The sequence below is a fragment of the Talpa europaea genome, assembly GCF_964194135.1.
Source record: "Talpa europaea genome assembly, chromosome: 12".
Taxonomy (NCBI): Eukaryota; Metazoa; Chordata; class Mammalia; order Eulipotyphla; family Talpidae; genus Talpa; species Talpa europaea.
This window is the reverse complement of record NC_140079.1, coordinates 53,011,395-53,037,452: the sequence shown is the minus strand read 5'-3', so window position 1 is coordinate 53,037,452 and position 26,058 is coordinate 53,011,395. Positions and strand designations below refer to the sequence as shown.

General features: G+C 37.3%; 1 protein-coding gene across 1 annotated transcript in view; it reads left to right on the top strand.

The window, feature by feature from the left end:
* Window positions 1-3,931: 3,931 nt before the first annotated feature.
* DHX9 (DExH-box helicase 9) overlaps window positions 3,932-26,058 on the top strand; it is a gene marked incomplete at both ends in the record, with an annotated part of 36,587 nt that continues 14,460 nt past the window's right edge. The window contains 14 exons of the mRNA XM_084251002.1: window positions 3,932-4,042; window positions 4,785-4,925; window positions 12,610-12,727; window positions 13,705-13,817; window positions 14,394-14,542; window positions 16,791-16,837; window positions 18,201-18,337; window positions 18,639-18,728; window positions 18,840-19,001; window positions 19,136-19,213; window positions 19,748-19,939; window positions 20,675-20,816; window positions 21,210-21,292; window positions 24,989-25,145. Of these exons, the coding sequence (XP_084107128.1) occupies window positions 3,932-4,042; window positions 4,785-4,925; window positions 12,610-12,727; window positions 13,705-13,817; window positions 14,394-14,542; window positions 16,791-16,837; window positions 18,201-18,337; window positions 18,639-18,728; window positions 18,840-19,001; window positions 19,136-19,213; window positions 19,748-19,939; window positions 20,675-20,816; window positions 21,210-21,292; window positions 24,989-25,145 (1,720 nt within the window). The remainder of the gene's footprint in view (window positions 4,043-4,784; window positions 4,926-12,609; window positions 12,728-13,704; window positions 13,818-14,393; window positions 14,543-16,790; window positions 16,838-18,200; window positions 18,338-18,638; window positions 18,729-18,839; window positions 19,002-19,135; window positions 19,214-19,747; window positions 19,940-20,674; window positions 20,817-21,209; window positions 21,293-24,988; window positions 25,146-26,058) is intronic.

Here is a 26,058-nt window from a genome sequence, read left to right as displayed (position 1 = left end):
TTTACCCACAGGGTGGGTGGGTAGCTTTGGGTACTTGATTTAGAAATAACATTCTTTGTCTTTTCTGTATTGTTTACTAATTGTATTAAAGTTCCTTTCCTTTAAAGTCCTTATATGTTTTGTCTTGATGCAGTGGATGGCAGAACCTATTTAGAGAAGGCAGGTTTGGGGGTTCTGGGGTGTCCCTCTCTCTGCCCTGTAACACCTCCAAATCATTTTTATTTTTGCATATAAGAACTGGGGTGTAGGCCAGAGGTGCGGGGGTGGTGGTGAGAGGATTCAGCAGAGCTATAGTAGGGAGGAGAACAGGCAGATTTACTAAATTACACTAAGGGGGGCAGCAGGCTACCTGGCTGGGCATCAAACTCAGGCCATAGTGGTGATAGTGCTGAGACTTAACCCCTAGGCCACCAGGGAGGCCCCAAATCATATACAGTGCTGTAAAACAATGTTATCTCAATTTAAAAAAATGAAAGAGATGGAAAAAAAGATGGAAATATCATGGGGTTGATAGTTGATTAGCCTGGATTCTCTGGAACAACCCCAACTTGAAATAGTCTCTACACTGGAGTTTAAAAAAAAAGCGTAATTTACTACTATGATTCCTAAGGATACAAATTATTCTAAGGACTCTGAGGATAAAAGGATATGCAATTACCAGAGTGGGAAGGGGGTATAATTTAAGCAAAAACAAACAAAAACAAAAACCTTGCAAGCTTTATTCATTATTAAACCGTGTTTTACTGGCATTTGCCTTGTGCTAAGTACGGCAATCTATGATCTAGCCAGCAGGGTTCCTGCCTTCATTTAACTTATTTCTCCTGTGGGAGATGTTCGAGTTAGATAACGGAATCACTGCAGTAACAAATATTGAACTGCAGGAACTGCGCTAAGAACTGCCATTTCATATAATCATCTCAAAGACATTATGAAGTTAGCACCACAATTTCCGGTTCTGCCGAGGGCACCTCATCTCCCAGAGGTTCCTATGCAGAAGCTGAGAAACATTTGGGTGCATCCAGATACTTCAGGTTCTCCCAAAACTGTTGGAAAGTTAAGCAGCGCACTTGGAGAAGCCGCTACACAGGGAGCGGATGGGCCGGCGCCTCAGGTCTCCCAGGCGACGGGACGCCGAGAGCAGGGAGACGCGACTTCCGGCCCCGCCCGGAAGTGCGCCCCGTCCCGAACTCGCCTTGTGCGCAGGCGTAAGCGCGCTAGCCCCGCCCCCCTGGCGCCGCCGGAGGAGCCATTTCGCCGCGTTGAGGCGATTGTGGTGCGCTCGCCGGTTGTTGGCGTGGAAGGCCGGAGCGACGCGCGGTCGTACGAGGGCTGTGCTCTCTGGCGCCGGGAGGCCGAGGCCGGTAGGGAAAGGCGTTCTCGCGGCCCGTTGAGGCGGCCTGGGGCTCCGCGGCCGGGCTTTGTTGCGGAGCGCGGGCGGCGGCGGGTGGGGGAAGGGGCGCGTCGACCGCGGGTCCGGGGATTCGGGCTGTGAGCGCTGCTGGCGGCGCTGGCGCTGCCCCGGGCCTCATTGTGCCCCCCAGTACTTCGTCTAGCAGCTTCCTTCTTGTTTCCGAGCTCCACTCTCCCCCTCACAGCTGAGTGAAAGGGGGTGAAGGTGCCCCCCCCCCGTGACGCCACACGGGCCTGGGGTCCTTGATTTTTTCGTTCATGCGCGTCACAGACGCTGCATCCCGCCCTGCAGGCACTGGGCAGAGCAGTGAGGGAGGTAGGCAGGTGCAGTCCCCGCCTTTCCTTCGTTGCAGTGGCTTGGAGCGACTGTATGAACACGGCTGCAGGTTTTGATGAAAAGATAAGAGGGAATCAAAGCGTTCAGGGAGAGCTACTTTCGATAGGGTGGCAGGGAAGGGCATCCCGCTTGGGAGACCTTTGAGCTGATCCCTTCGTGTTCGTTGGCTCTAAGGGCAGCGATTGGAGAGAAACTGGAAGGCCATGTGCCTGGAGTGTGGCGAGAAGGGATTAAGAGAAGAATGAATTGTAGGGTGGCCTGCATGGAAGCAGGGAAATCAGTTAGGAAGCTCCTGTAGTACCCAGGTGGGCAGTGTGGGGGCAGGGGAGATGCATTGAAGCGAATGGACCCAAGGCAAGTTTTGGAGGCAGACTTGCCTGGTATAGGGAGTCAGACGCCTTGGCTTGGAATTCTGGATGCCCCCGTTAGGAGCTCTGCCTTCTGGAGCAAGTTGTTCTGGGTCTCAGTTTCCTCATCTGTAAAAAAGGGATGCTAATGCTTTTCTGTACAGCCAGCTGTGGTTTATATATACAGCTGTTGCAAGAATTAAGTAAAATAGTTTAAATAAACGATCCTCTAAGTCTGGCACATAGTAAAGCCTCTCCACAGCATAGCCTGGAGGATCTTAAGGGAGTGGCTGAGTAACTTGTCTCTAGTAGGGGCATTTAGGGAGATGGGAACACTGGGATTGTAAGGGAGCAGGAAACAGGTGTGGGGAGCAAATTTAAAATTGCTTTAATAATTCAAGATAGCATTCAAATGGATACGTGTTAGTGCTGCAGTTGAATGAACTTGACTTTGAAACTAAGAGAAAGGACTAAATTTTCCATATGTAATTTAGGTGTCCCTAACATATAGTTGATAATGAATATTCTAGAGTTAAGTGAGACTACCAAGGAAGGAAGGTATTTCATAGCATAGTCCTATTTCATAGTGTAGTCCTATTTCATATTACTCATTACCCTAAGGGCTTGTGTTTTGAATTATTCAGGGGTGGAATTGATAGATAGACATCTTCAGTTTTCCACAGCTTTCAGTTAATAGGATGTCTGCAGGGTTAGCCTGTGACTATAGAATAAACCTTAACAAATTTATGTTAGGGTCAATTTTGATACATTAAACTTAGGTGCTAACAAAATGCCCTAAACATGAAACAGAAGACAGGTTTAATGCCAGTAATGGAGTGTCTTTTCCCAGCAAATTAACTTTATATTTATAGCAAATTTTAGGTATTGAACATTAAAATAAATTACCATTTTCATTTCAAGTATTGAATAATGTGTTTGGGTTTATTAATATGTAAATAACCTACATATTTGCATATAGCTACTAGGAGACATTATCAGGATGTCCAGTAGAATAAACTATTGGATTTATGCATAAAAATGACTAATGACCATTTCTTAATATAGTAGTTTAGGGTTGAATTTAGATCACCTCAGTGGGTGACTTGCAAAAATTACTTAAATTTTCTGTGTCTTATGTTTCTTCCTCTGTAAAAAGATCATAATAGTACTGTCACAAAATCTCTACCATAGTTGTAAGGATTAAATGAATTAAAACACGTAAGATGCCTATTGTAGGGCCTCCCTGGTGGTGCAAGGGGTTAGGACGCAGCCTATGAAGCTATACGCAGGCTCTGCAGCACGAGTTCAATCCCCGGCCAGGAAGCTACCCACATAGAACAACAGACCTTGCCTGCCTCGCCCTCTGCTCCCCTCAGCAGTGTATTTCAGTCAGTCTGCCTATTCTGTTCCCCACTCTGTCTCTGGTGAATCCTCTGGCCTGTACCCCAGTTCTTGTATGCATAAATAAATAAATATTAAAAAAAGATGCCTTATTGTAAGAAGTAGGGCATTACTTATACTATTTTTTAAGAAAAGATAAAAGTAACATGCACTGTCCCAGAATATCCACTGGCTATTTCTTTCCAGTCTTGAGTTATGCATATGTGTGTGTGTGTGTGTGTGTGTATATATGTGTATGTATATGTAAATTTTTATGTAGTCAAATTGTTCACTTTTATATCCTGCTTTTTCTTGTAACAAATCATAGACTTTCCAATTATGTCACTAAAATATCTTCATTTCAGTAAATTCTAGTTACTGGTTATTTCCAGTGATTATTGTAAGTAATGCTGTCTATAAATTTTGTTTTCTCAGGTCTGAAGAAAATACTTGAATCATGGGTGACGTTAAAAATTTTCTGTATGCCTGGTGTGGCAAAAGGAAGATGACCCCAACCTATGAAATTAGGGCAGTGGGGAACAAAAACAGGCAGAAATTCATCTGTGAGGTACTAAAGAATACAGTTTACATATCTGTGTTTATAAGGCTTGTTTTGATGTTAAAAGAAATAATGTCTTCTGTTTGGAAATGTTAGTATGTTGCAGGTTGGTGAATTTTTATGGTTAACCTGCCTGCTATTCTACTATAAATCATTTTCAAATGAGCATTACCTGAAATTACGTAAAACAATTTGTGGGGTATATATGCGTGTTGATTCTCAGCAGTCAGCATCTGAAATTTCTATGTATAACAATGCATCATTTTTCTATGATGTATTGTTACTTTAATAAAATAAATACTAAAGCAGACTAATAGGTATTATTTTAATTAGAACATGTATTTTCCTCAGCTTCCATAGTACCCTAAGTACAGATTAGGTATAGTTGGTTCTACAGTTTTCTAACTCCTGTTGAATGTAGAACAATTCTTAATTGCTTCAATCAAAGTGCTTACTAAAAATGGAGAGTGTGTTCTTGGATATTAAAATTGGATTTTAATGTAGAACATTTTGTTGTAACAGAAGAGAGTATTTCAGCCACAATATTTTTGGATTAGCTTATCACACTGGAGAACACAATTCAAACTGTAGACAGCCCATGAATTCTTTTACATGTTATTTTCATTGTATTTAAAGAGTATATCTCTAATAGCTAATTGTTATCCCTTAATGGAGTATTGATTTATGAATTTTTTAAATCCCAGAATCACCCAGGTTAATCTTGTAATTTTTTTTCCCCTGACTCTTAAAGGTTCGAGTAGAAGGATATAATTACACTGGTATGGGCAATTCCACTAATAAAAAAGATGCACAGAGCAATGCTGCCAGAGATTTTGTTAACTATTTGGTTCGAATAAATGAAGTAAAGAGTGAAGAAGTCCCGGCTGTTGGGGTAGGTACTTAAAATCAAGCACTTGCCATGTATAAGGTTATGCTAATGGGCCTCCTTAGTGGTGCAGGGGCTAAAGACACAGCTGTCAAGCTATTACCAACCACTGCAGCACAAGTTAGATCCTCGGCCTGCCAGGGAGCAATCCTCATGGTGCTGCAGACCTCTCCTTACTTGCCTGCTGCTCCCCTCAACTGTGTATTTCAGTAGATCTGTCTGTTCTGCTCCCCACTCTTGGGTGAATCCTTTTGGGGATTACTCTGTAAAAAGATCATAATAGTACTCACCTCTACTCTACACCCCAGTTCTTGTATGCATAAATAAATAAATCTGTAAAGAAAAAAAAAGCAAGGTTATGCTAAGTCAATGTGGAGATCCAAGGTGAACATTTTTCAATTTGATTTTAAAATTTATTAATGTGTTCCTTAATGAATCTTGGCATCTGATTTTCTCAGAGCACTGGAGTAAGTTCCTGAGGAGCTGGATTTCATTCTAATCATGTACCTGACTTTTATGAGACCATTAATCTGTATGCTCTAAGGTTTTCTATATTTCATTTGTTTGTGAACTGATTTTTCAGAATCTAATGTGTTCTCTCTAATTCCAAGAATAACATTCAAAAGGAATATAAAAATCAGTAATATTTAAAGAAACAAGATTTGCATCTATTGATTCTTCCTTCTATATAGTAGAGAGAAAATAGGTTTTTGTACAGTGGAATCATTGTTTTTGATAGCCTTATTTTTATTACACAAGAATGCCACCAAGACTTCTTTCTACTACTGCTTTTAGGAAACTTTCTTATTTCATTAAAAACATGAAAATTTCATAAAACTCAAAAAAGGATTGCTAGTATTGTAAAAGATTCATGTTATTGCTTAAATAAATTCCTTGGGTACATTTAAAGATTTAATAAAACCTTTAGGAATTGTATCCATACCAATTATAACTATTCATTAACACAAAATTTTTTGTATTGTGACTTTTATAAGTGTAAAAATACATGTTTTATATTCATAAACTGCTCTGACCCAGAAGCCAGGGAACTTACTTTCTAGTATATTATACCATTAGGTAATTATTTGATTTTTGATTACATTGGTTTGCCCACCTGTACAGTGAAGGAATTGGACATGATCTTAACAATTCTTTCTGGGTATAAAAAGAATCTTACAAATAAAGTTTCAGTTTTTTTAAAACATTGATACTTATTGCACATTTTAAGACCTTTTCTGTCTTTTATTCACTTCCACAATTGCTTTGTAGTGTGTCCACTGACAGCAAATTCAGTAACTGTCTTTCGAAAGTGAAAGTGAAAATATTTTTATTTTACCTTCATTCTTGAAAAATATATTCACTGAATAAAGAATTCTGGGGTGCCAGTTTTCTACCATCAGTTTAAATGTTTCATTGTCATCTTACATTGTTAACTAATGAGAAGTCAACTGTAAATTTACCTTATGCACACACACACTGTGTCGTTTTCTTCAGTTACTTTTTTTCTTTATCTCTGGTTATCAGCAGTTTGACTTTGGTGTAACTAAATAACAGCTTTTTGTACTTATCCTGGTTAGAGTTTGCTGAGATTTCATTTCTGAATTCATAAATTTATGTCTTTCACCAAATTTGGGAGATTTGGCTATTTTCATTTTTCTTCTCCTTTAGAATTCATAGGTTAACATGCATGCTAAACCTTACATATTATCACAAAAATTCCTCAGACTCTTTTTTTGCCTCTTTTCCAACTTACTGTTTTTTAGATTGTACTTTTTGCAATTCATACTTCTAATCATTTTATTTCTTATAAGCATATGTTCATAATTTGTGAATTTCTTTTATGTCATTGAAATTAATTATAATAGCCGCTTTAAAAACTAATTGTAACACCTGTGTCATCTGGGGTTGGGTTCTGTTTTTATTTTCTCTTGAGATTGGATCACCATCTCTTCTTTGTCAGTAGCATTATATCTTAGACATTATGTATGTTGCAGAGCTTTTATAATAATGTCATTCCTCCAGAAAGTATTGTTGTTATTTGGTTTTCAAGCAGTTAAACTGAGAGGTACTCTAAGACCCTCCCGCCAAACTTGCATGCTCTGAGTTCTAGCTGCCACATAAAGACAAAACATACTTAATATGTAAGATCATCCATAGAATTTTAAAAGAACTAGTGTGCATAGCATAGAGAGAGAAGAGAAAGGGTAATAGTTTCTCAGTGAAACACCCAAAGTTACACATCCCCTTATGGGCAAATGCCCAGCCAAACAACCGGCCCAAAGCAGGGTCCGAAACCTCACCACAAGTCTTTAAGTCAATTCTGACAGAGAACCATAGGAAAGAGGCAAAAGGTGCCAGGCAAGTCTGTGAGGAGAAGAGCAAAACCAAAGTGCAAATGAAGATAAAGGCTGCCATTTTCGCTCTCCCCACAGATCTCTCACCCACGTCTCTTCCAAGTGTCCACTTCCATGTTCCCCAAGTCCTTGGTGTAAGCCCAAGGCTGAGAAGGAAATGTTCCACATTTCTCTTCCACACCTTTTCTCTTACCAGCCCTCGCCCCATTCCTTTCTCCCTTCCCCTCTCAGCTCAGCTCAACCCTCCTTGGGTGGGGCAGGGAACCAGGAACCTCCCTTTGTATGGAGATTACACTATTTACCATTTGACTCAAATTATAAACCTTATCTTTTAAGTAACTGCTGAGATCTCACTTCAGTTTTCTGGTCCTGAGAGTCCATCTTGTCTACATGTAATTCAAGAATTTTGACTTGAGTTCATACACAGTATTTGTGGTTGCTCCTTTCCTTTCGAGGATCTCTCTTCACTTACATTGATTCTTCAGACCAGAAGGCCCAAGCTTTCTACTGCAGTTTTAACTGCCTCAGGTGATTTTCCTTCAGTCTAAAAGTCTTAATTAACCCTCCTTATTCCTTGCTTCCTCATTTCAGGTTCCTTCTTGAATTTTTCAACTTGGTTTACTTTTTAGTACCTGTATGTAGTTGTGGAAATTTTGTACTTTTTCCCCTTAGACCTTTTATTGTTAATCTGTAGTTTCCTCTAGTAGCAGCTTACTGGACTACACCAGAAGGGATACACTTTTGTCTTTTCTTATTGGATACCCATTTGTCTATTATTAGCATTTTAACCTACTCAGATCTTTCCCATTGAATGCTGTATGCATTTTCTGCTTTCTCCCTCACTTCCTCTTCCAGCTGCTCTGACCTTGCAGGTCTCCAAGTATGCCAGCAGATATCTGACTCAAGACTTTTGAACTTAATTTTTTCACTTCCAAAGTGTTGTTGATGAGCCTCTATTAATTGACTTTTGTCTAATTTTTTCTATCTTTTTTTTTTTTTAACAATTACAGATGGAAGTGACTAGCCTACCTTTTAAGTAGGTACTTTTGTTATAATAGTCTGTAGTAGAGATTTTGAAAATAGGATTCTGCCTCAAAGGATATATGCTTAATGTGAGTTTGCAGGTTATTACCATTTTCTCTCTCCAAAGGAATTGTATTGTGCATTTCCACTAGTAGTGCTTCTCAGTGAATTCATTTTAGAGACGCTGGGTTCAGAGTGAGGTCCTTGGATTACCTCTGGGAAAAGTTTCACCAGAGCTCCCCTTTTAGCGGCACCAGTGAGTTTCCCAGGCGAGTTTCTCCATGTGACAGAGGCATTAGTTGTATCCAAGAGGGCAGGTTTATTACAAAAGTGAGAGAAGAATAAAGGATACTTGCATAGACACAAAGGGCAGAAAGAGCTGCCCCTGAAAGAGACAGGGTTGTTGAAAGAGACACCAGCATAGTCACAGGTGGGCAGCCTGGGGAGGAGAGCAGCCTCTTCTGCTTTGCAAAAGGTCAGTGAGAAACACAGGCATGGCCACAGGTCACAGGCAGACAGAAGGACTGCTGCCCTGTGCCAGTGCAGAGATTGCACTGATAGAATCGTCTCTTTGGGAGTGATACCGGAATTGTCAGGCCTAGTCTCCCAGCCAGGAATGGAGCCCAGGCTGCTGGGGCAATGTTGAGCCCCAGCCACTAGAACCCCACGGGCTGGTGTCTCACGAAGCCGCAGCAGGAACTTCGCAGACTCTCAGGCAAGCAAGCGAGAAGAGGCAGGTTTGTTTATAGAAAGAAAAAGTTTATTGAGGAGAAAAAAGAGCAGAAATAAAGTGGGACTCCCAGGCCAGGAAGCCAAAGTGGAGTTGTGTCTCAGGGAATATATACCTTCTTTCCCTCATTATTCTAAAGCTCCACCAGTCTCTTTGTGATTGGTTAGTTCTCGGCTGAGTCACTTAATTTGCTACTGAGTAGGGTATCTTCACATTCCTTATCTAACAGCTTTCTCTTTCCCATTTGTTACATCTTTATCTTTATGGCCCAGTCCTCTGGATGAGCATCCCTGCATTGAAGTTAAACAGCTGCCCTTTTAAGTTGTCCATAAATTAAACCACTCTCCATTTCTCCAGTCTCTGCCTCCCTTTACCACCTGAAGGAAACCAGGACCAGCGTTAACAATGTTGTCCTTGGTCCTGGGATGTTTGTTTTACCTAGTGGAATTGGTTACATTCCCTTGGTGGTCCTAATCTCTGAAGCCTCCCTAAATTCTTCAGCGGTCCCCTCCTGGACTGTCCTTAAAACTGCCTAATTCCTAGCTTGCCCTGTGTCTCAGGAGGGGCTTACTCCTTTGTGGAGTAGTTTGTTTGCTGTTGATTTTGAATAACTGTAGAATTTGAAAGGGACTGGAGATTCTACAGTGGCTCTCAATCTCCATATCCTCTCCTCAGGTCTGTGCCGTGACACTAACTGCAAGTAGACACTGTCATTGGGTCTGCACCTTGGTGCCTAACGATTTTTAAGACGTATAGCTGGTTTAATGACTATGTTGATCACTTCTACCCTCACCTCCAGCTCCCAGCATTGTGTGATCTAGGTGTCTGGTCTGGTCTTGTGGAACCTTTCCAACTTTTCTGCTCTTGTCCTCCATAAGTACCACTTACGGAAAGGTAATCCCATGGCATGCACTGCTAGCCAATTGTTTTACTGTCTCTGAGACTGTTCCTTAATTTTGTTTTTCATCTTCCCCCTGGATGGAGGGTGGAGGGTAAGAGTAGAAAATTTGGAAAGGAGGCATCACAAAACAGAAACTGGCACCGTGAGAACAGAACCAGGAGGTAGGGGTAGAAATGATTAACATAGTCATTAAACAAACTGTAGAAAAGTAAGGTATCCTGAGGGGCAAACCAAGGTGCAGACCAGGTAGGGATATGGAGATTGAGGGCCATTGTAAGAAAAAAATCACAGGTCCTTTTAAAAATTGACCTAATCAAACCAAATATAGAAAAAATCCTTAGGCACCAACCCTAGAAATAATTTAACAGCAGTTAACAATCCCACAAAGGGATGAGCTCACCCCAAAGAGAAGACTCTTATCAATGCACTTTATATACTGGCAAGAGTCAGTAGCCCTCCTGCCTGCCTGTGACTATGTAGGTGCTCCTTGTGGCCAACCTCCCTTTGCAAAGCATCAGAGGCCCCTATCTTCCCAAGACTGGCTGCCTGTGACTGTCCAGGCGTCTCTTTTAGAAAACCCGTCCCTTTCAAGGGCAGCGCTTTCTGTCCACTGTGTCTGTGCAAGCGTCCTTTTACTTCCCTTCCCTTTTTATAATAAGCCTGTCCTTTTGAGTATAACAAAACGTCTCTGCCTCGTGGGAAAACTTTCCTGGGGAAACACAGTGTGCCACTGAAAGGGGAACTTTGATGAAACTTTTCTTGTGTCGTTTGTACTTGTATATATATATTTTTTGTAATGAATGCATCAGTCCTTCATTTTCGCTTAGACTAAATCATGATCTTTTGCTAATACTTGAGGACCCACTAGCTTTGTATCACAGCTGAGGCACTTTGAGCTTAGAAAACGCTCAGTCTTGAAAAGGGGCTACTGTTAAATCTGTCCCTCTCTTTATTTTCCTCATTCGGAAACAAATCTGCCCCCTACCCTGTAGGAAGCTATCTGTATCTTCTCAGGTTAGTTGCTCTTCAGACGTCTTTACAAAGATATTTAGACAGGACTTGGAAAATGCAATATCCATAGAGAATTGTCTCAGTAGTAATTGTCTTAATGAAATGTGGTGTCTTACCATGTTTCTGGATGAGAGGTTGCAATATTAGAAGCTGTCGGTCGATTTTTTATAAGTCAGTTTGTTACAAGACAAGGAGGGGCCACCCCAGGACCCCCAGACCCTCCTGTTCTAAATAGATTGTCATCAACTGCATCAAAAAAAATCATACTCTAGTGCATAAGACCTTCAATGGAATGGAACTTTAATCAATTAGTGTGCAGTACAGAAAGGGGAAGAATATAGTTTCCAAATCAAGCACCCAGAGTTATCCATCCTTTCCTGGATAAATGTCCAGCCAAAGAGGGTTGACCCAAAGCAGGACCACTGAGGCCTGAAAGCCTGCTACAAGTTTAAGGCACATTCCGGTGGGACCCATAAAAATGATCAGAAACAGCCAGACAAGTCTAAGAGGAAAAGAGCAAAATTAAAATCAAGATCAGGGAGGCCCCAGAAACTAGTTTTGACTACAGAAACAAATTATTTGCAACTTATATGACAAAGTGTGACTAGCACTAAAGTATTAAATATCAATTAGAACAATGACTGTCCACATAGACTAATGGACAAAGGAAGTATAAATTAAAATTATGTTATAAAATGCATAGTAGTATAACTGTTGCTGTAATTCCCAGAATTGGAAAAGATGTGGGGAAATAGATTCTCGTTTAGTGTTGGCATGAGTACAGATATCAGCAACTTTGTGTAGCGGAATACGGTACTTTCTGAAATGTCGGTGCCTTTTAACCCAGGAATTTCACATTCATGAATTTTTCCTGAAAGTCATAAACCAAAGTAGAAAGGGATTATAGAAAAGTTATATAATTTAAGAATAGCTTTAATATAAATGTCCATCAATATATTATTGCCTTAAAATGTGCTTATCATGTAGATTAGTATTTAAAGAAATAGATATACATAAAATATTTTGTATTTGTCTTAAAACTTGACATTCCTTCTCTCTACAAATTTCTTATGTCAGATACTCTCTTGGCTCCTTACTTATTATAAATGTCACCCTATGAGTAAGTGGAGTTTTCCCTGTTTGCTTTATTTTAGTGATGATCTCTCATAGTGCCTGCCTTTCTTCTCTGCTTAATTGTTCTCTGGCATTATTATTGTCTAATTGCATAAGAATACAGAATTAGAATCTAGCTTTCAGGTTATAGCATGGTAAGTATAGAACAGACATGATTTCTTCATTGTTTTATCCTGAGTATCCAGAATAATGTCTGTAATGTAGAACGTTCCTGATACTTCTTGAATGTTGAATATGTTTATAAAGATTGTAAATGGAGAAAATAAAAAAAAATTACAGCATAAATTAATTCCTTATTGTAGGAAAATTAAGTTTCTGTACATATTATATATATATATAATCTCCAGATGGAAAATTTTTACTGCTCTTATTTTCTGACTGAAATGAGAACTTAATAGTTGTATAATTACTGAAAACAAAGATGTCAATATTATGGTGAGGAAGTATGACACATGGTCTTCTTTTAAGTGCAAAAGAATTTACCAGTCCCTGTGAAAGCATAATTTACTGACACTGCCTTGACTTTTTCTCTTGTAGGTAGCGCCCCCTCCACCCACACTTACTGATTCATCTGAGAGCACAGCAAATACTGCTGGTAGTGGTTTACCAACAACCATGGGCGGACCTCTTCCTCCGCATCTGGCTCTTCAAGCAGGTAAGGGAGTTGAATGTGTACATGTGACTAAGAATAATGTATATTCAGTCTTTCATGATCATCATCTCTCACCTGCATAGAAAGAAATAATCGCAGTAAACGCTTACTTTGGGAAACAATCTCAGGCCTTCATAAATTGACAAATAGCACTAATCATTTAATTTCTCTTGTAAGCAGTGATAGAGTTTAACTCCTCACTGTCATTAACTTTTGCTAATTTTGGTATCTAGAAGATTTTGCACAGGCTAAAATATTTCATTAAAGGGCCTTATTAATTGTCACTTAAATATATTATAAAATTGTTGGTTTACATTATGGATCCAAGCCATTGCTGAATTCTATATATTACCAAAACTTTCATTGATCTGTTCACTGATTTAAGAGTAGATTAACTCGGATATTGGTCACATTACTTAAGTCTTAGATTCAGTGTCTATGAAATTAAAATAATAGTAGTTTCCACTTCATTAGAGTGTTGTGAGTAGGTTTTTAAAAAGCATGTAATAAACTTAGAGTTAATAATTAGTCAGTATTATTTTTAGTTACAAGATTTGTCACTTTCTTAAATCTTTTCAACTTATTTCCATCATCAACACTAGCAGTTAGCTTTTTTCCCAGTGTCAGTCATATTTAGCAAAGAAACTGTTTTATTCATTTAGTCAGTTCTTGCACATATAACAACTTAAAAAATAAAACTGCATTGGTAATGTGTGCTGGATTGTTAATCATTTATCGTTAAGAGTGAGGTAGCTTCTGCCTTCACACCAATCTTGGAATTTGCAATTTAAACCTATACTGCAACTATATAAACTCTTTTTAACTAAATAATGGCAATTTCAACTCCTTTCCAAATCACTTCAACCTTGGATTTCTAATTATGGAGTTCTAAAATCTAAATTAGTAGTTATCTTTCAAATATTTAGGATTTTCTGACATTTTGATTCATCAAGAGAACAATCATTTTCTTTCTTTAATAGAAAATAATTCTGGAATTGGAGCTTCTGGCTATGGTGTTTCTGGGCCCGTCTGGGATCGAGGAGCCAACTTGAAGGATTATTACTCAAGAAAGGAAGAACAGGAAGTACAAGCGGTAAGGCTATCCTGTGTTATATCTCTGGCAGTGTGATTTAGGACTTAGTTCAAATGAAGGTTTAAGATGAAGGTTTTAGTAATTTGGTGAGTCTTTTTAGTGACTGAGAGTACTTATTCACATGACACTCTACCTACTAAATCTAGTCACCAGAATCGCCTATGAAATAAAGCAGTATTTTTCCTGGTGGTAATAATAAAAGATCTCATCTGCTTTATAGGAAATACAGTTACTTCAGGAGAACTAACTGCATAAGTAGTTGCAGTAAAAATGTTTTGATGTGAGACAGCATTTTTCCTATTTGATATATTTAAACACTAAAACTGGCACAAAAATTTCTTAAAGCTTTCTTAGGAAAGCTTAAATAAATTTGCTAATAGATTGTTTATCCATTAGGATCATCAAATGCAGAAAAACATTCTGACTTAATTTCAATGAGGACTAGATATTATTTAAAATAGCTTTTGCATTATAAAGAATGGTACAAAGTAGGTACTGGTATAAATTTTTATATCTTAAATACACACAGTTTAACTAAAATTAGTGTAGCTAATTTTAATATCATTGATTCAACAGACTCTAGAATCAGAAGAAGTGGATTTAAATGCTGGACTTCATGGAAATTGGACTTTGGAAAATGCTAAGGCTCGTCTGAATCAGTTTTTCCAAAAAGAAAAGATTCAGGGAGAATATAAGTACACCCAAGTGGGTCCTGATCACAACAGGTTTGCTTGTTTCACTCTTTGACTTCTCTAGTAAGTTGGGGTGGTTTTGTATATTCATTGTTCTGTTTTTGTCTTACTCCATTTGTGGGCTAGCAGAAAATTGTGAAATGAAGGTAAAATGATCTTTCACAATGAAAGTTGTCATTGATTTATAATGTGCAGCTTACTATAGTTTCACTTACTGGTAGTGATGTTAACTGTATAGGAAGTTCTCCCAGAATTTATTTGGGAAGTTCTCCCAAGGTCTTGTTTGAATGTGAGAGACAGGAGTCAAAGCTACAGAATGGTGGTTTGTCCATAATAGATTTAAAGCCCAAGCAGAGGTGATGAGTGTATTCACTGTGCTTTTGTGAGAGGCATTCATAATTATTTCTGTAGTAGGTCAAGTTAGACAGTTTGCTTCAGAGTATCAGAGGTAGATGGCATGGTAGCTAGATACAAGTTTACCTTCAGCTTTGAAACTGCCAGCTCTCAGGAGACCTGGAGTTTCAAGAGTTTCTTAAAAAGCTGAAGGACAGCCTTAGTCTTTGTATGTGAGTTAAATTAGCCTACTTTTTTTCTGTTAAATTTATGAAACTGATTGTAAAGTGAGATGGTTGTAATGGTGACAGTATGTTTCTCAGCCTGCTTGCTATTCTTCCCGAGAGCGTTCCGGGGTGTAGTAATTATTACTCCCAGGAAGGCTCATATGGATTAGACCCTTCTGGGGGCACTATATTTTTGTTGAAAGGGAGGGGAGGTTATAGTGGAAGCTTTCTGGATGATTTGATTTGCTGTCCTTACATAAAATAAATTACTCAAAATACAGTAAAATATTTTCCTTAAAAATCAAAATGTTCTCCTTGGATGCATCTAGCAATCCTAACATAATTATTACTAAAATCAAATTTTCGCAAAGTAGTGTTCAGAGCATGGTCCCCCTCTTCCCAATATTTTGTTCAATCCTGAATTCTTAAATGCTGAATCCTGATGTTAGATATATTTAAACCCTCAGGTTGTAAAGATAATTTATCAGTGATTTTTTTTTTCTTGAATATTTTGTTTTTCTGAACCAAGAATGTTATACAACATTAAGCGTGCCTGACTCTTGTTATCGTAAACATTTCTTGATATCAGTATTGATATACAAAAAATTGAAGAATTCAGGATGTTGTGATGAGTTGGGGGAGATCGGACAGCATGTCCTTTATTAAAGACATAACAGACAGCAACACCAGAGGTCTGTGTTCATACACACATGTGCTGCTGCTTAGGCTGAACTAAGCAATCACATGGGAAATGATTGTAAACTGATTTCTGGTGTTGCTGTTCCCCCTAGGTGGAGGAGGATAAGATTGAGTGCTGACTTTAAGCCTGGCTGAGAAACATACTGGCATCGGTGTCATTAATGAAAGGGTGGATATTGTTCCCCTGAAAGCCAGTGGCCTTTGACCCCTGAAGCCTCTGTGCCTGAAGGTCAGTTCGCAAGAGTTATAGGAAGGAGTCTAGTATTTATTTTCTCCTTAAGACTCATCTAACCTTTATTCAAAGCACAAAGTAAAGATTAGAATGTACCTGAGCAGTGGAAGGATCGGAAAGTAGTTTACAAAGGGCAGTTTTCCCCTTGTTACACACTAAGTTCATTCTGTGGAATCTGCTAGTAATTTTAGCTATAATGTTCAAAATATTTGTATCCCAGGACCTGATTATAAATAAGCTAAATTTTTTATTATCAAGGACTGCTTCCAAACACAGGCAGATACCAGGAGCTTAGATGCATAGTGTTTGTATGTCCATGTGTATGTGTGCATGCTAGCATATATTTAGCTTAGCTGAGTTTATCCACGTGATATCATTTGTGGGTGACCAATGCAAAGGAATCTTAAGATAATCGCAACTATAACTTAAAGAGTTTGGTCCTATTTTATATCTTTGCCCCAACTTAAGTGGAAAATTCTTTTTCATTGAATGTATTTTAGTGATTCATACTTCAACTTTTAAAATAGAAGTAAATATAGAATGTAAAACCCTAACAATTTCTTCTCATGAACAGTTGGCTTATCAACTTTGAATATAGCTGTGTTGTGCCATGTTGTGTATTTGAGGTTTATGTAATTTATTTCTTCTGGAATTAACAGAGATAAATGTTTGTAATGATCTTTTGCTGTGATATGCCTAAGCGGTTGGAAAGTCTACCTGATTTGGGATTTCTAGATTTAGTCATTCCTAATAGTGAAATTTTTAACCTCATTTGCATATGTTGTTACAGGAGCTTTATTGCAGAAATGACCATTTATATCAAGCAGCTTGGCCGAAGTAAGTGTTACTGCTTCCCTGGTAACTGAGTATTATATAGTGGAGTAATGTTCACACTGAGTATTGAACCACAAATATGTAGCCTTTATTAATTGAAAGTGTGTGATAATAGTCTCTAAAGTATTTTAGAGTATTAGTAATTATATAAATTGAAGGTCCACTTTGCTTGTGGGGGAAAAAAGATCATTGTAGTGTAATATATCGAAGAGTAAGCTATAATAGGCTACTGAGGGGTCTACCAGTGTCAAAGAACTTAAAAATATTTTTATCTTTCTACATAAAAATGATTGGTGATATTTAAATATTTAGAAAGGAGTAAATCAGGTGATAGGATTAGATGCATAAAGGTGGATGGGTAGCAATTGGGAGTCATGGAATGAAGAAGAAATAGTGAACTGGTTACCCTGAGGAAACATTTAGGGAATAGATTAGGATTGTTATTCTTAAAGGAAATAACACAGGTATAATGCCTATGTTCCTTTTTTTTTTTTTTAACATAATTTAAGCAGGTGGTATATTATGCTTGAAAGATAAGGAGAAAGTCTCTTAATAGAACCTAATGAATGGCTTTTGAATGAGTCTTTAGGAGATGATGTTGAATTTTTATCCTAGACATTTAAAAATAAGGATTTTTAGTGGATTGACTGTTAAGGGGAAAGGATTAAAGCTGTAGAACTTCTGTGAGATCATTGATCTGAGCATCAGAATTAAGTTGGCTATTTTATCCTGTGCCCCTTCCTTTCTTTTTGTCATCTCTCCTAAAACTGAGTAATAGTGGAAGAAAGGAAGCTTTCCGTAGCATTTTCTTAAGGACATGAGTGACTGCTAGCTTCAATTTAATGCCAGGATTCCTGAACTGTGGCCCTCTAGCCAAATACAGCCTGCTTCTGGTTTTATAAAAAAAAAATTCGGTATTTTTTCTGTAACCACTCATTTACCATAGGAAATAGCAAACTTCTGTAAAGGACCAGATATATCTATCACACATTATTTTGGTCTTATTTTATGTCCTTTACAAACATAAAAACTGTGCTTTTTGATCCTTTTGCTTTTCAGAGGTTAAACTACGTTTTCTTCCCCTATTTTAAATGCCAAATGATATTAATTGTAAATTTGCTGAAATAGGATATTACCTTTTAAAATTATTTGTATATGTCTTAGTATCAGTGTAAAGTTAAGATGGTTGGCATTTAGTTGATAAGTTGTTGTGGAATTGCTTTTGGTTAGCAATTAAGAGCGAGAAAGTATGTAGAGCCCATGGCAAGTCAGTATTTTAGGGTGACTTTTGTCCCAAAGTCCCTAGTTGTTTGTTTCTTTATTCAGATGATTTATTCTTTTTGGTAATTCAAACATTGAATTGTAGGAATTTTTGCACGTGAACATGGATCCAATAAAAAATTGGCAGCACAGTCCTGTGCCCTGTCACTTGTCAGACAGCTCTACCATCTTGGAGTGATTGAACCTTACTCTGGACTTACAAAGAAGAAAGAAGGAGAGACAGTGAGTCTTCAGACTTCATAATCCAGAGGGATATTGTAGGATTCAGTTTAGTTTTGATTTAGTTTTAACTTAAATTTATACTTCTAGGAATCTTATCTGTGTCTGGTGTGATGGCTGTGTTCATGGTGGGCACTGAATAAGTCATCGTTGAAGTAATTCTTTCACGAGAGAGAACTGACTTGTTATTGGCTTTATGAATATCGTAGACTTGGTGTTGCCTCCATATTCTTAGCCCTGATACAGTAGATTTGAATAGGACTCACAATGTTACTTGTTATTCATGGTCATACTTTTTCTCTAGGTGGAGCCTTACAAAGTTAACCTCGCCCAAGATTTAGAGCATCAGCTGCAAAACATCGTTCAGGAGCTAAATCTTGAGATTGTGGCCCCAGTAAGCATACAGCTATTTAATTTACCTTTCTATCAAAACTTTCTATTCAGACAAGCAAATGGTATTGGTTTTGTTGTTGTTTTGTTTGTTTGTTTTTTTTTTTAATAATAGCCTGATGACCCTTCCATGCCCGTTACACTCAACCTTGGCAAATTAGCTCACTTTGAACCATCTCAGCGACAAAACCAAATGGGTGTGGTTCCTTGGTCACCTCCACAATCCAATTGGAATCCTTGGACTAGTAGCAACATTGATGAGGGGCCCCTGGCTTATGTGAGTACACCATTGTTTTTAGATCAAAATCTTGTTTTACTTTTAAATGCATTGGATTAGGAATTCCATAAAAAGTGGCATCACTTTGAAGCTGAGTTTTATGTGCTTTTATTTGACTAGTTCTCATTTTACAGGCTACTCCAGAACAAATAAGCATGGACCTCAAGAATGAATTAATATACCAGCTGGAGCAGGATCACGATTTGCAAGCAGTAAGTCTGAAATATTTAGACATAGGTGCACAGGGCTTCAGAATTTCCTAGGTATGGGCAGAACAGTGAATAAAGTTTGCTTTTTCTAGGAAGGTAGATCAAAGATACATCCCAAACTGCTAATCCTAGTTACCTTTGAGGGTAGTTTAGAGTAAAGGGCCTGGAATTCTTAATGTAAGTAAGTAGAGTAATAACTCATCTTTATAGTGTTTTTAAAAGAGTGTTAAAATATTAGAAGACATGAATATATGTGAGATATATTTAGGGAGGAAGGAAACTAGAGATAAGGACAAAACCACTAAGTTTTTCAGAAATTTAGTGAAAAGAGCCAGTCCTATTGAGATATGTATGCTTTATGAAAAAGTAAATTTTGAGTACTAAGTTTCTAAGGAAAGGAATTAAGTTTTTCTAGAAATGACACATTTCTCCATATATTTCATATTCATGGCACATTTTATAATGGTAGATTATGGCAATTACTCCTAATGTATATATTGGTAGACATTGTACTAAGTTATAACTTTTCTAATACAGATCTTACAGGAGAGAGAGTTACTACCTGTGAAGAATTTTGAAAGTGAAATCCTGGAAGCAATTAGTCAAAACTCAGTTGTCATTATCCGAGGTGCAACTGGATGTGGTAAAACCACACAGGTTCCTCAGTTTATTCTAGATGAGTTTATCCAGAATGACCGAGCAGCAAATTGTAATATTGTAGTAACTCAGGTAAGTGCAAGCGAACTTAATAAGGTGGGTGTCTGGGTTGGACAGAATTTGAGAGGTGAAATACCCAGAGGCCAGACTATGCCTAAATCTCTGACCAACTCCTCTTTGTAGCCACACAAGGATCTGAAAGAGGCAGAATCCTTAAACATGAAAACTAAAAAACATTAATAGAACTGGCGTTTCCTCCACTGAAGCTAAACCATGGAGGGAATTCTTTTTGTCTTGGCTACAGGAGGTCTTTGGACCTAGAATCAGACAAAGCAGAGTTCTTTCTCTTTGAATCTACATTGAATCTTGATAATCTCTAATCACCTTACTATTCAGTAAAAATACAGTCTGAACTAGAGTAGTCAAGCAAGCAAAACACATAATAGCTGATTTTTATTGAATAGTGCTTTCTTAATACCCATATATCTCAGTTAAGTGATCTTCTAAACATGTGCCTTGACTGTGGCAGGCAGTTATGAAAACAAGCTCCTTACCTATATTTTGCTCACTACCCTACTGAAAAATCATTCTGAATATCATTAAAAGTTTGGACCATTGGTGAAGAAATTTATTTTCAGTGTCTCCCATATACATTCAAGTAGTAATTCCAAAAGATATCTTTGTTGTTTGTTTAATCACTGGACTGGCAGTGGAACAGATTTGCTAAAATAATTTAATAAATCTAATAAGTGAGTATAATGGTAATTCTGTAGCTTTTACATCAACATTTCTTTTATCTTGTCTCAGCCCAGGAGAATCAGTGCTGTTTCTGTGGCAGAGCGGGTTGCTTATGAGCGAGGAGAGGAACCTGGGAAAAGCTGTGGCTATAGTGTTCGATTTGAGTCTATACTTCCCCGCCCTCATGCCAGTATAATGTTTTGTACTGTAGGTCAGTATTGGTTTTTATTTGGTTTTTATTTGGGGTTTATATTGTGTTGCTTAAGAAGAACTTGGTCATAGCACAGAATAGCTAGAAATAATCAAGGAGCCAGTCTCAGAATTGTTTTAATAGAACTTTGGGCGATTGGAATGTAAAATGCCTGCTAGTTGTAGCTTAGAGATAAAGAAATAAGCTTAAGTTACTAGAGGTACCTCTTTTAATACTCTTTTCATTGAACCAATTGCATTGTCACCTTTTTAATAATTAAATATACAAGTATTTCTTTCCAAAGCAGATGCAGAAGCATAGTTGTCTAGATATTTGTTTCTTTGCACTTTATTATACCTCCCATTTTAATCAACTTAGAAACACATCTCTAGTTGTTCTGATTTTCTTTTCAAGGTGTGCTCCTAAGAAAATTAGAAGCAGGCATTCGAGGAATCAGTCATGTAATTGTAGACGAAATACACGAAAGAGACATTAATGTAAGTAACTTGAGGGTGACAGTAAGGTACTAATGCTAATATTCTTAATAAACAAGAATAACTTTTCCCACAGCTTATACCTTCTATCAAAAACCATGAACCATCTTTTTTTAGCAAAACCATTCAACTTTTTTCCCCTTTTGTTAAACTCACAGAATACTAAAAGACCTTGTAAAGCAGGTATAATTGCATTGATCAATAAAGAACTAGCACAGTTCAGCCGTGGAAGTAATGATTTATGATAATGAACAGCTTGATAGAATTTTAATACTTTTAATTTTTTTGAATTGGAAGTTTGATAAATTTTATTTTTAATAAAATATAATTGAATACAGTTTCAGTTTGGATGTTTGCGGCTTTATCTTTTCAAATGTAAATGATAATTACTATCATGCCCAAATTAGGAAACTAGAATTTATTTCACACCCTTCCCTCTTTTGATCTTGGTTAAACTTGCATAGAATTATTATTTAATTGTAAAATTTGAAGACTGATACCTAAAAGTAATGATTTGTTTTCATGCTACTATCTTACATACCCAAGTAAAAGTGTTACTATATAGACAGTATGTCATTTGACTGTTACCAAGCTGCTTTACTCAAAACTGAAGACCCTCTTCTTTTGAAAATAACTGAAGACCCTCTTCTTCTGAAAATAATTTTATGGTGGTTATTACTCATCTTTACTTTTAGCAAACTTTGACCTCTGTGATAGAGCTAAAGAAAAAAAGTTTGAGTGTTTTATCAGATGATTTTTAAATCAGGATAAAATTTTGCTATTTTTGTCTTTCGCAGTCTCTTAAAGACTCTTTGATGTTCTCCTCCTAGTTAACTTTATCAACATTAAAGTGTTTCAGTCTTGTCTTTACTTGCATGATACTGTACAATGTTCTGAGTGTAAATTATTCCAAGTTTTACTGATACCATGAATCATCATTATTTTTCTTTTAAAATCTTCCTTGAAAGATTGTCAAGTCTTTAGACTAACCATCTGGAATGGTAGACAAAATGGAAAAATGCCTTTCCAGAAACTTTTTATGTTCTTTTTCTGATGAAGCATATCTAAATGTCATTTTATGTGGGAAACAGAGAAACTCTTTACAGACCAATTACTGTAGAGATGGGAGAGTAGGAAAATTTAACTGTAACTGAATAAAAGGTTAATGTGCAAAAGTCATGTATAAGAAAACAACTGGAGGACAACTGAAAAAAATATAACCATTACAGTGGCTAGGCTGTCAAGAACTTAAGAGTTAAGTCCAAGAAAAAGACACACAGAACCTCTATAGAAAAAAGTAGCACTTTATCACAAAATATTTTTTTAAAAAGAGCAGTTCATGTTCGTGGCTAGGAGGGCTTATTATGTAGATCACAATTTTCCCCAAGTTGATCCATAGTTTGAATTCAATTCTAATCAAGGTTTTTCACAGAATTTAATAGATTGCTCATACTTAATACTTATAGGGAAGATTTGTGGCAAAAAAAAAATAATTAGGATTTCTGAAGAAGAGCAGAATGGAGGGTTTTGCTTTATAGATATCAAGACTTAAAAGCTGTAATAATTGAGGCAGTCATGGGTTGATAGCTTGGCCAATGGAATGGTGCTAAGTGCAGGAGCAGATTCTGTGTGGTATGCAGCTTAATGGCATTACACAAGAGTGATGGCATGCCAAATCAATAGTAATGGAGTTGAAAACAAATGGTCATCTATAAGGAAATAGTTGAATTTGGAATCTTCGTAACCAAATGCAAAAATAAACTCCAGGAAAATTAAGGACTTAAATGCCAGAGCATTTTCAAAATGCTACATTTTTTACAATGTATATGTAAATACCTAATTAGTACTGCCCATATAATAGAAATATAGTGTGAGCCACATATGTAATTTTTAATTTTCTAGTAACACATTTTAAAAGGTGAAATGAAAAGGTAAAGATTTCGATATATTTTATTTATATCTAAAATATTTTGAGCATGCAGTCAGTTTAAAACTATACTAATAATTTGGATTCTTTTTTACATATAATCTCTTCAAAATCTAGTGTGTATTTTACACACACAGCACATCTTAATATGGATTGCATGTATTTCCTTTGCTCAGTAGTTACATGTAACCCCATGGCTACTGTATCAAGACATGTTCTAGACATTATAGAAGGGGGTTCTTAAAACACAAAATGTGCTAGCCCCGAAATAAAAGATAGGTATATTTGTCTTTTTTTAAATTAAGATTATTTGTTCACTCAAAACACGCTTTAAGGAAAACCATAAGTTAAGATTCTAATATTGCCAAGAGAATTAGTACAGAAATTGTAAATACCTCCTAAAGATGCATATTTGACCAGTAAATGTGAGGAAGTGTGAATCTGGAAGTACAGATCAAGACACTAAAAATGTACTGCTTATGTCACTTTAATAAAACTTAAGTAAGGATACCAAGTATTGGAGAATGCGGAGTAGCAGAATCACTTATTCGTTATTTATGGGGGTATATGAGTTGAGCAAACCACTTACAAAAATAGCTTAGCATTATCTCCTGAAGCTTAATATTGACATATTGATAGGTTCATACCCACACTTAGCCATGGAAACTTGTTTTATGTACAGCATTAGTCATGGAGAAAAAATGAGCGTTCATGGTAGCGGGAAGTGTTGTCCATATTAGTGAAAACTCTGGGAACAACCTAGATACTTACAGAGTCTACCTGCAGTTTGCACTGCCAGATACCCACAGGCAAATTAATTGATATAATCACACTCTGGGATATTAAACTGTCATCTGGATAACTGTAGTGATATACATGGATGGATCTTAGCAGTTCTATAGTATTTACTTTACTCCCATAAAGTAAATTTTACACACATGTCTGCACATTTTAGGTAACTATAGAAGAAATGAAATCTGTGTGACAAGGAATGATAGATTCAGAATAATAGTTTTCTTTAGGGAGATGAAGAGTGAAAAGGGGGTGGACCTTATATCTAGAGAAGTCTTGTCAAAGTTCTAGGCTTTGTATTTGGTGGTTTGATGGATTCTTCATTTTTTTTTTTTTTAAGATTGATTTATTTATACAAGCACTGGGTACAATCAGAAGCATGGGAGGGTGAGAGGATTCACCAGAGCAGGGAACAGAACAGGTAGACTGATGAAATACACTGCTGAGGGGAACAGTGGGCACACAGGAGAGCTCTGTCACGCCATGTGGGACCCTCACCGGTGGCCGGGGATCGAACCGGGCATTGCAGAGGCTGCAGGCAGCTTCGCAGCCCAGTGCTCAACCGCTGCACCACCAGGGGAGGCCCGATTCTTCATATTATTAAATAGTAAATGTCTTGGCCATTATTTTGTTTGTTTGAACAAATCTGACCTTTTCAATATTCTTAAGATTAGCTTTGAAGGTGATTAGAACTTTCGGTTCATGGCTTCTTTTTTTTTTTTTTAGAAATTTCAGCAAAAAGCTTGAGATGAATTCTCTGCTCTCATTAATGTTTTTTTTTTTCTTCCTCTACCCAGGTAGCATTCATTTTTAATCCCCACAGCTCCAACTATTCTTAAAAATACTGTTAATACATCCAACTGTAACCCCTTATCTTAAACTTCCATAAGTCACCTAAGAAACTGAATTTCACTGATGTCACTAAATCTTTTCGGTATATCTCATTAGTAAACTTTTATGTACCTTTTTTTCTTTTGTAGACTGACTTCCTTTTGGTAGTGCTGCGTGATGTAGTTCAGGCTTACCCTGAAGTTCGCATTGTTCTCATGTCTGCTACCATTGATACCAGCATGTTCTGTGAATATTTCTTCAATTGCCCCATCATTGAAGTTTATGGGAGAACATATCCAGTTCAAGGTGAACGTTGTGGGAGGTGGTGTGGGAGGGTGAACATCTTCTATGCAGTAGTGTTGGATTTTCTTAATCCTGGAGAATAGAGTAACAGTTTAAAGGATATTTAAAATACAGGCAAGATTCAGAATGTCAGACATAGCATTTTGGAGTTTTAGTCATGAAGTGTGGTGACTGCAGTTTGAGGAGCGAGATCAGGTAGTATTTTGTGCTGGCTTTTACTTATAGCCACACTTAACTTACAAGATTATATAGTCAAATATAAATAAATTTGGCCTGCAGGTGTTCATGAGAAATACTGTTAAAAGTTTAAGCAGTTAATATCAAATTAACAAGAAAATCCTTGGAGCCCGAGGTGGCAGGCTTTGAAATGAGATTGAGACAAGTACTTCAAAATCAAGTATTTCTGATAGTCAGGAGCCTTTTTATTTTCTCTGGGAGGTTTTGTCATCACCTTTTTCTAGGATAGTCATCTGATGGCTTGGTTAAAAGAATGAATTAGTCTAATTGAGGGCATAAAAACAAGATGAAATTGCAGTGTGGGTGTAAAATGATGAATGACTGTGTTAGGGTGCTAATTTTTGATATTCAGAAGTAACGGTAGCTCTGAAATAAAAGTCACTACAGTTGTATCTCAAAGTATACAGGTTAACAGTTTTAAAGTTGCTTTACATGTATATTTGGATTGAAAATATAAGTAAATGGATGGCAGATGGTGGGAGTCAAGTTGGTTGTTAGAATGAAAGGTTATAGATAAAATGAAGACTTGACTGAGACTTCATCAGCAAGATCTAATGCTTAGATACGAACAGATTGATACATTTGTTTAGATCAAATGGCGAGATACAGAAATAATTACAGATATTGTATGGAAGCATGAGTTAGTATACTTAGATTTCCTAGCTCTGTCTGCTAAGCA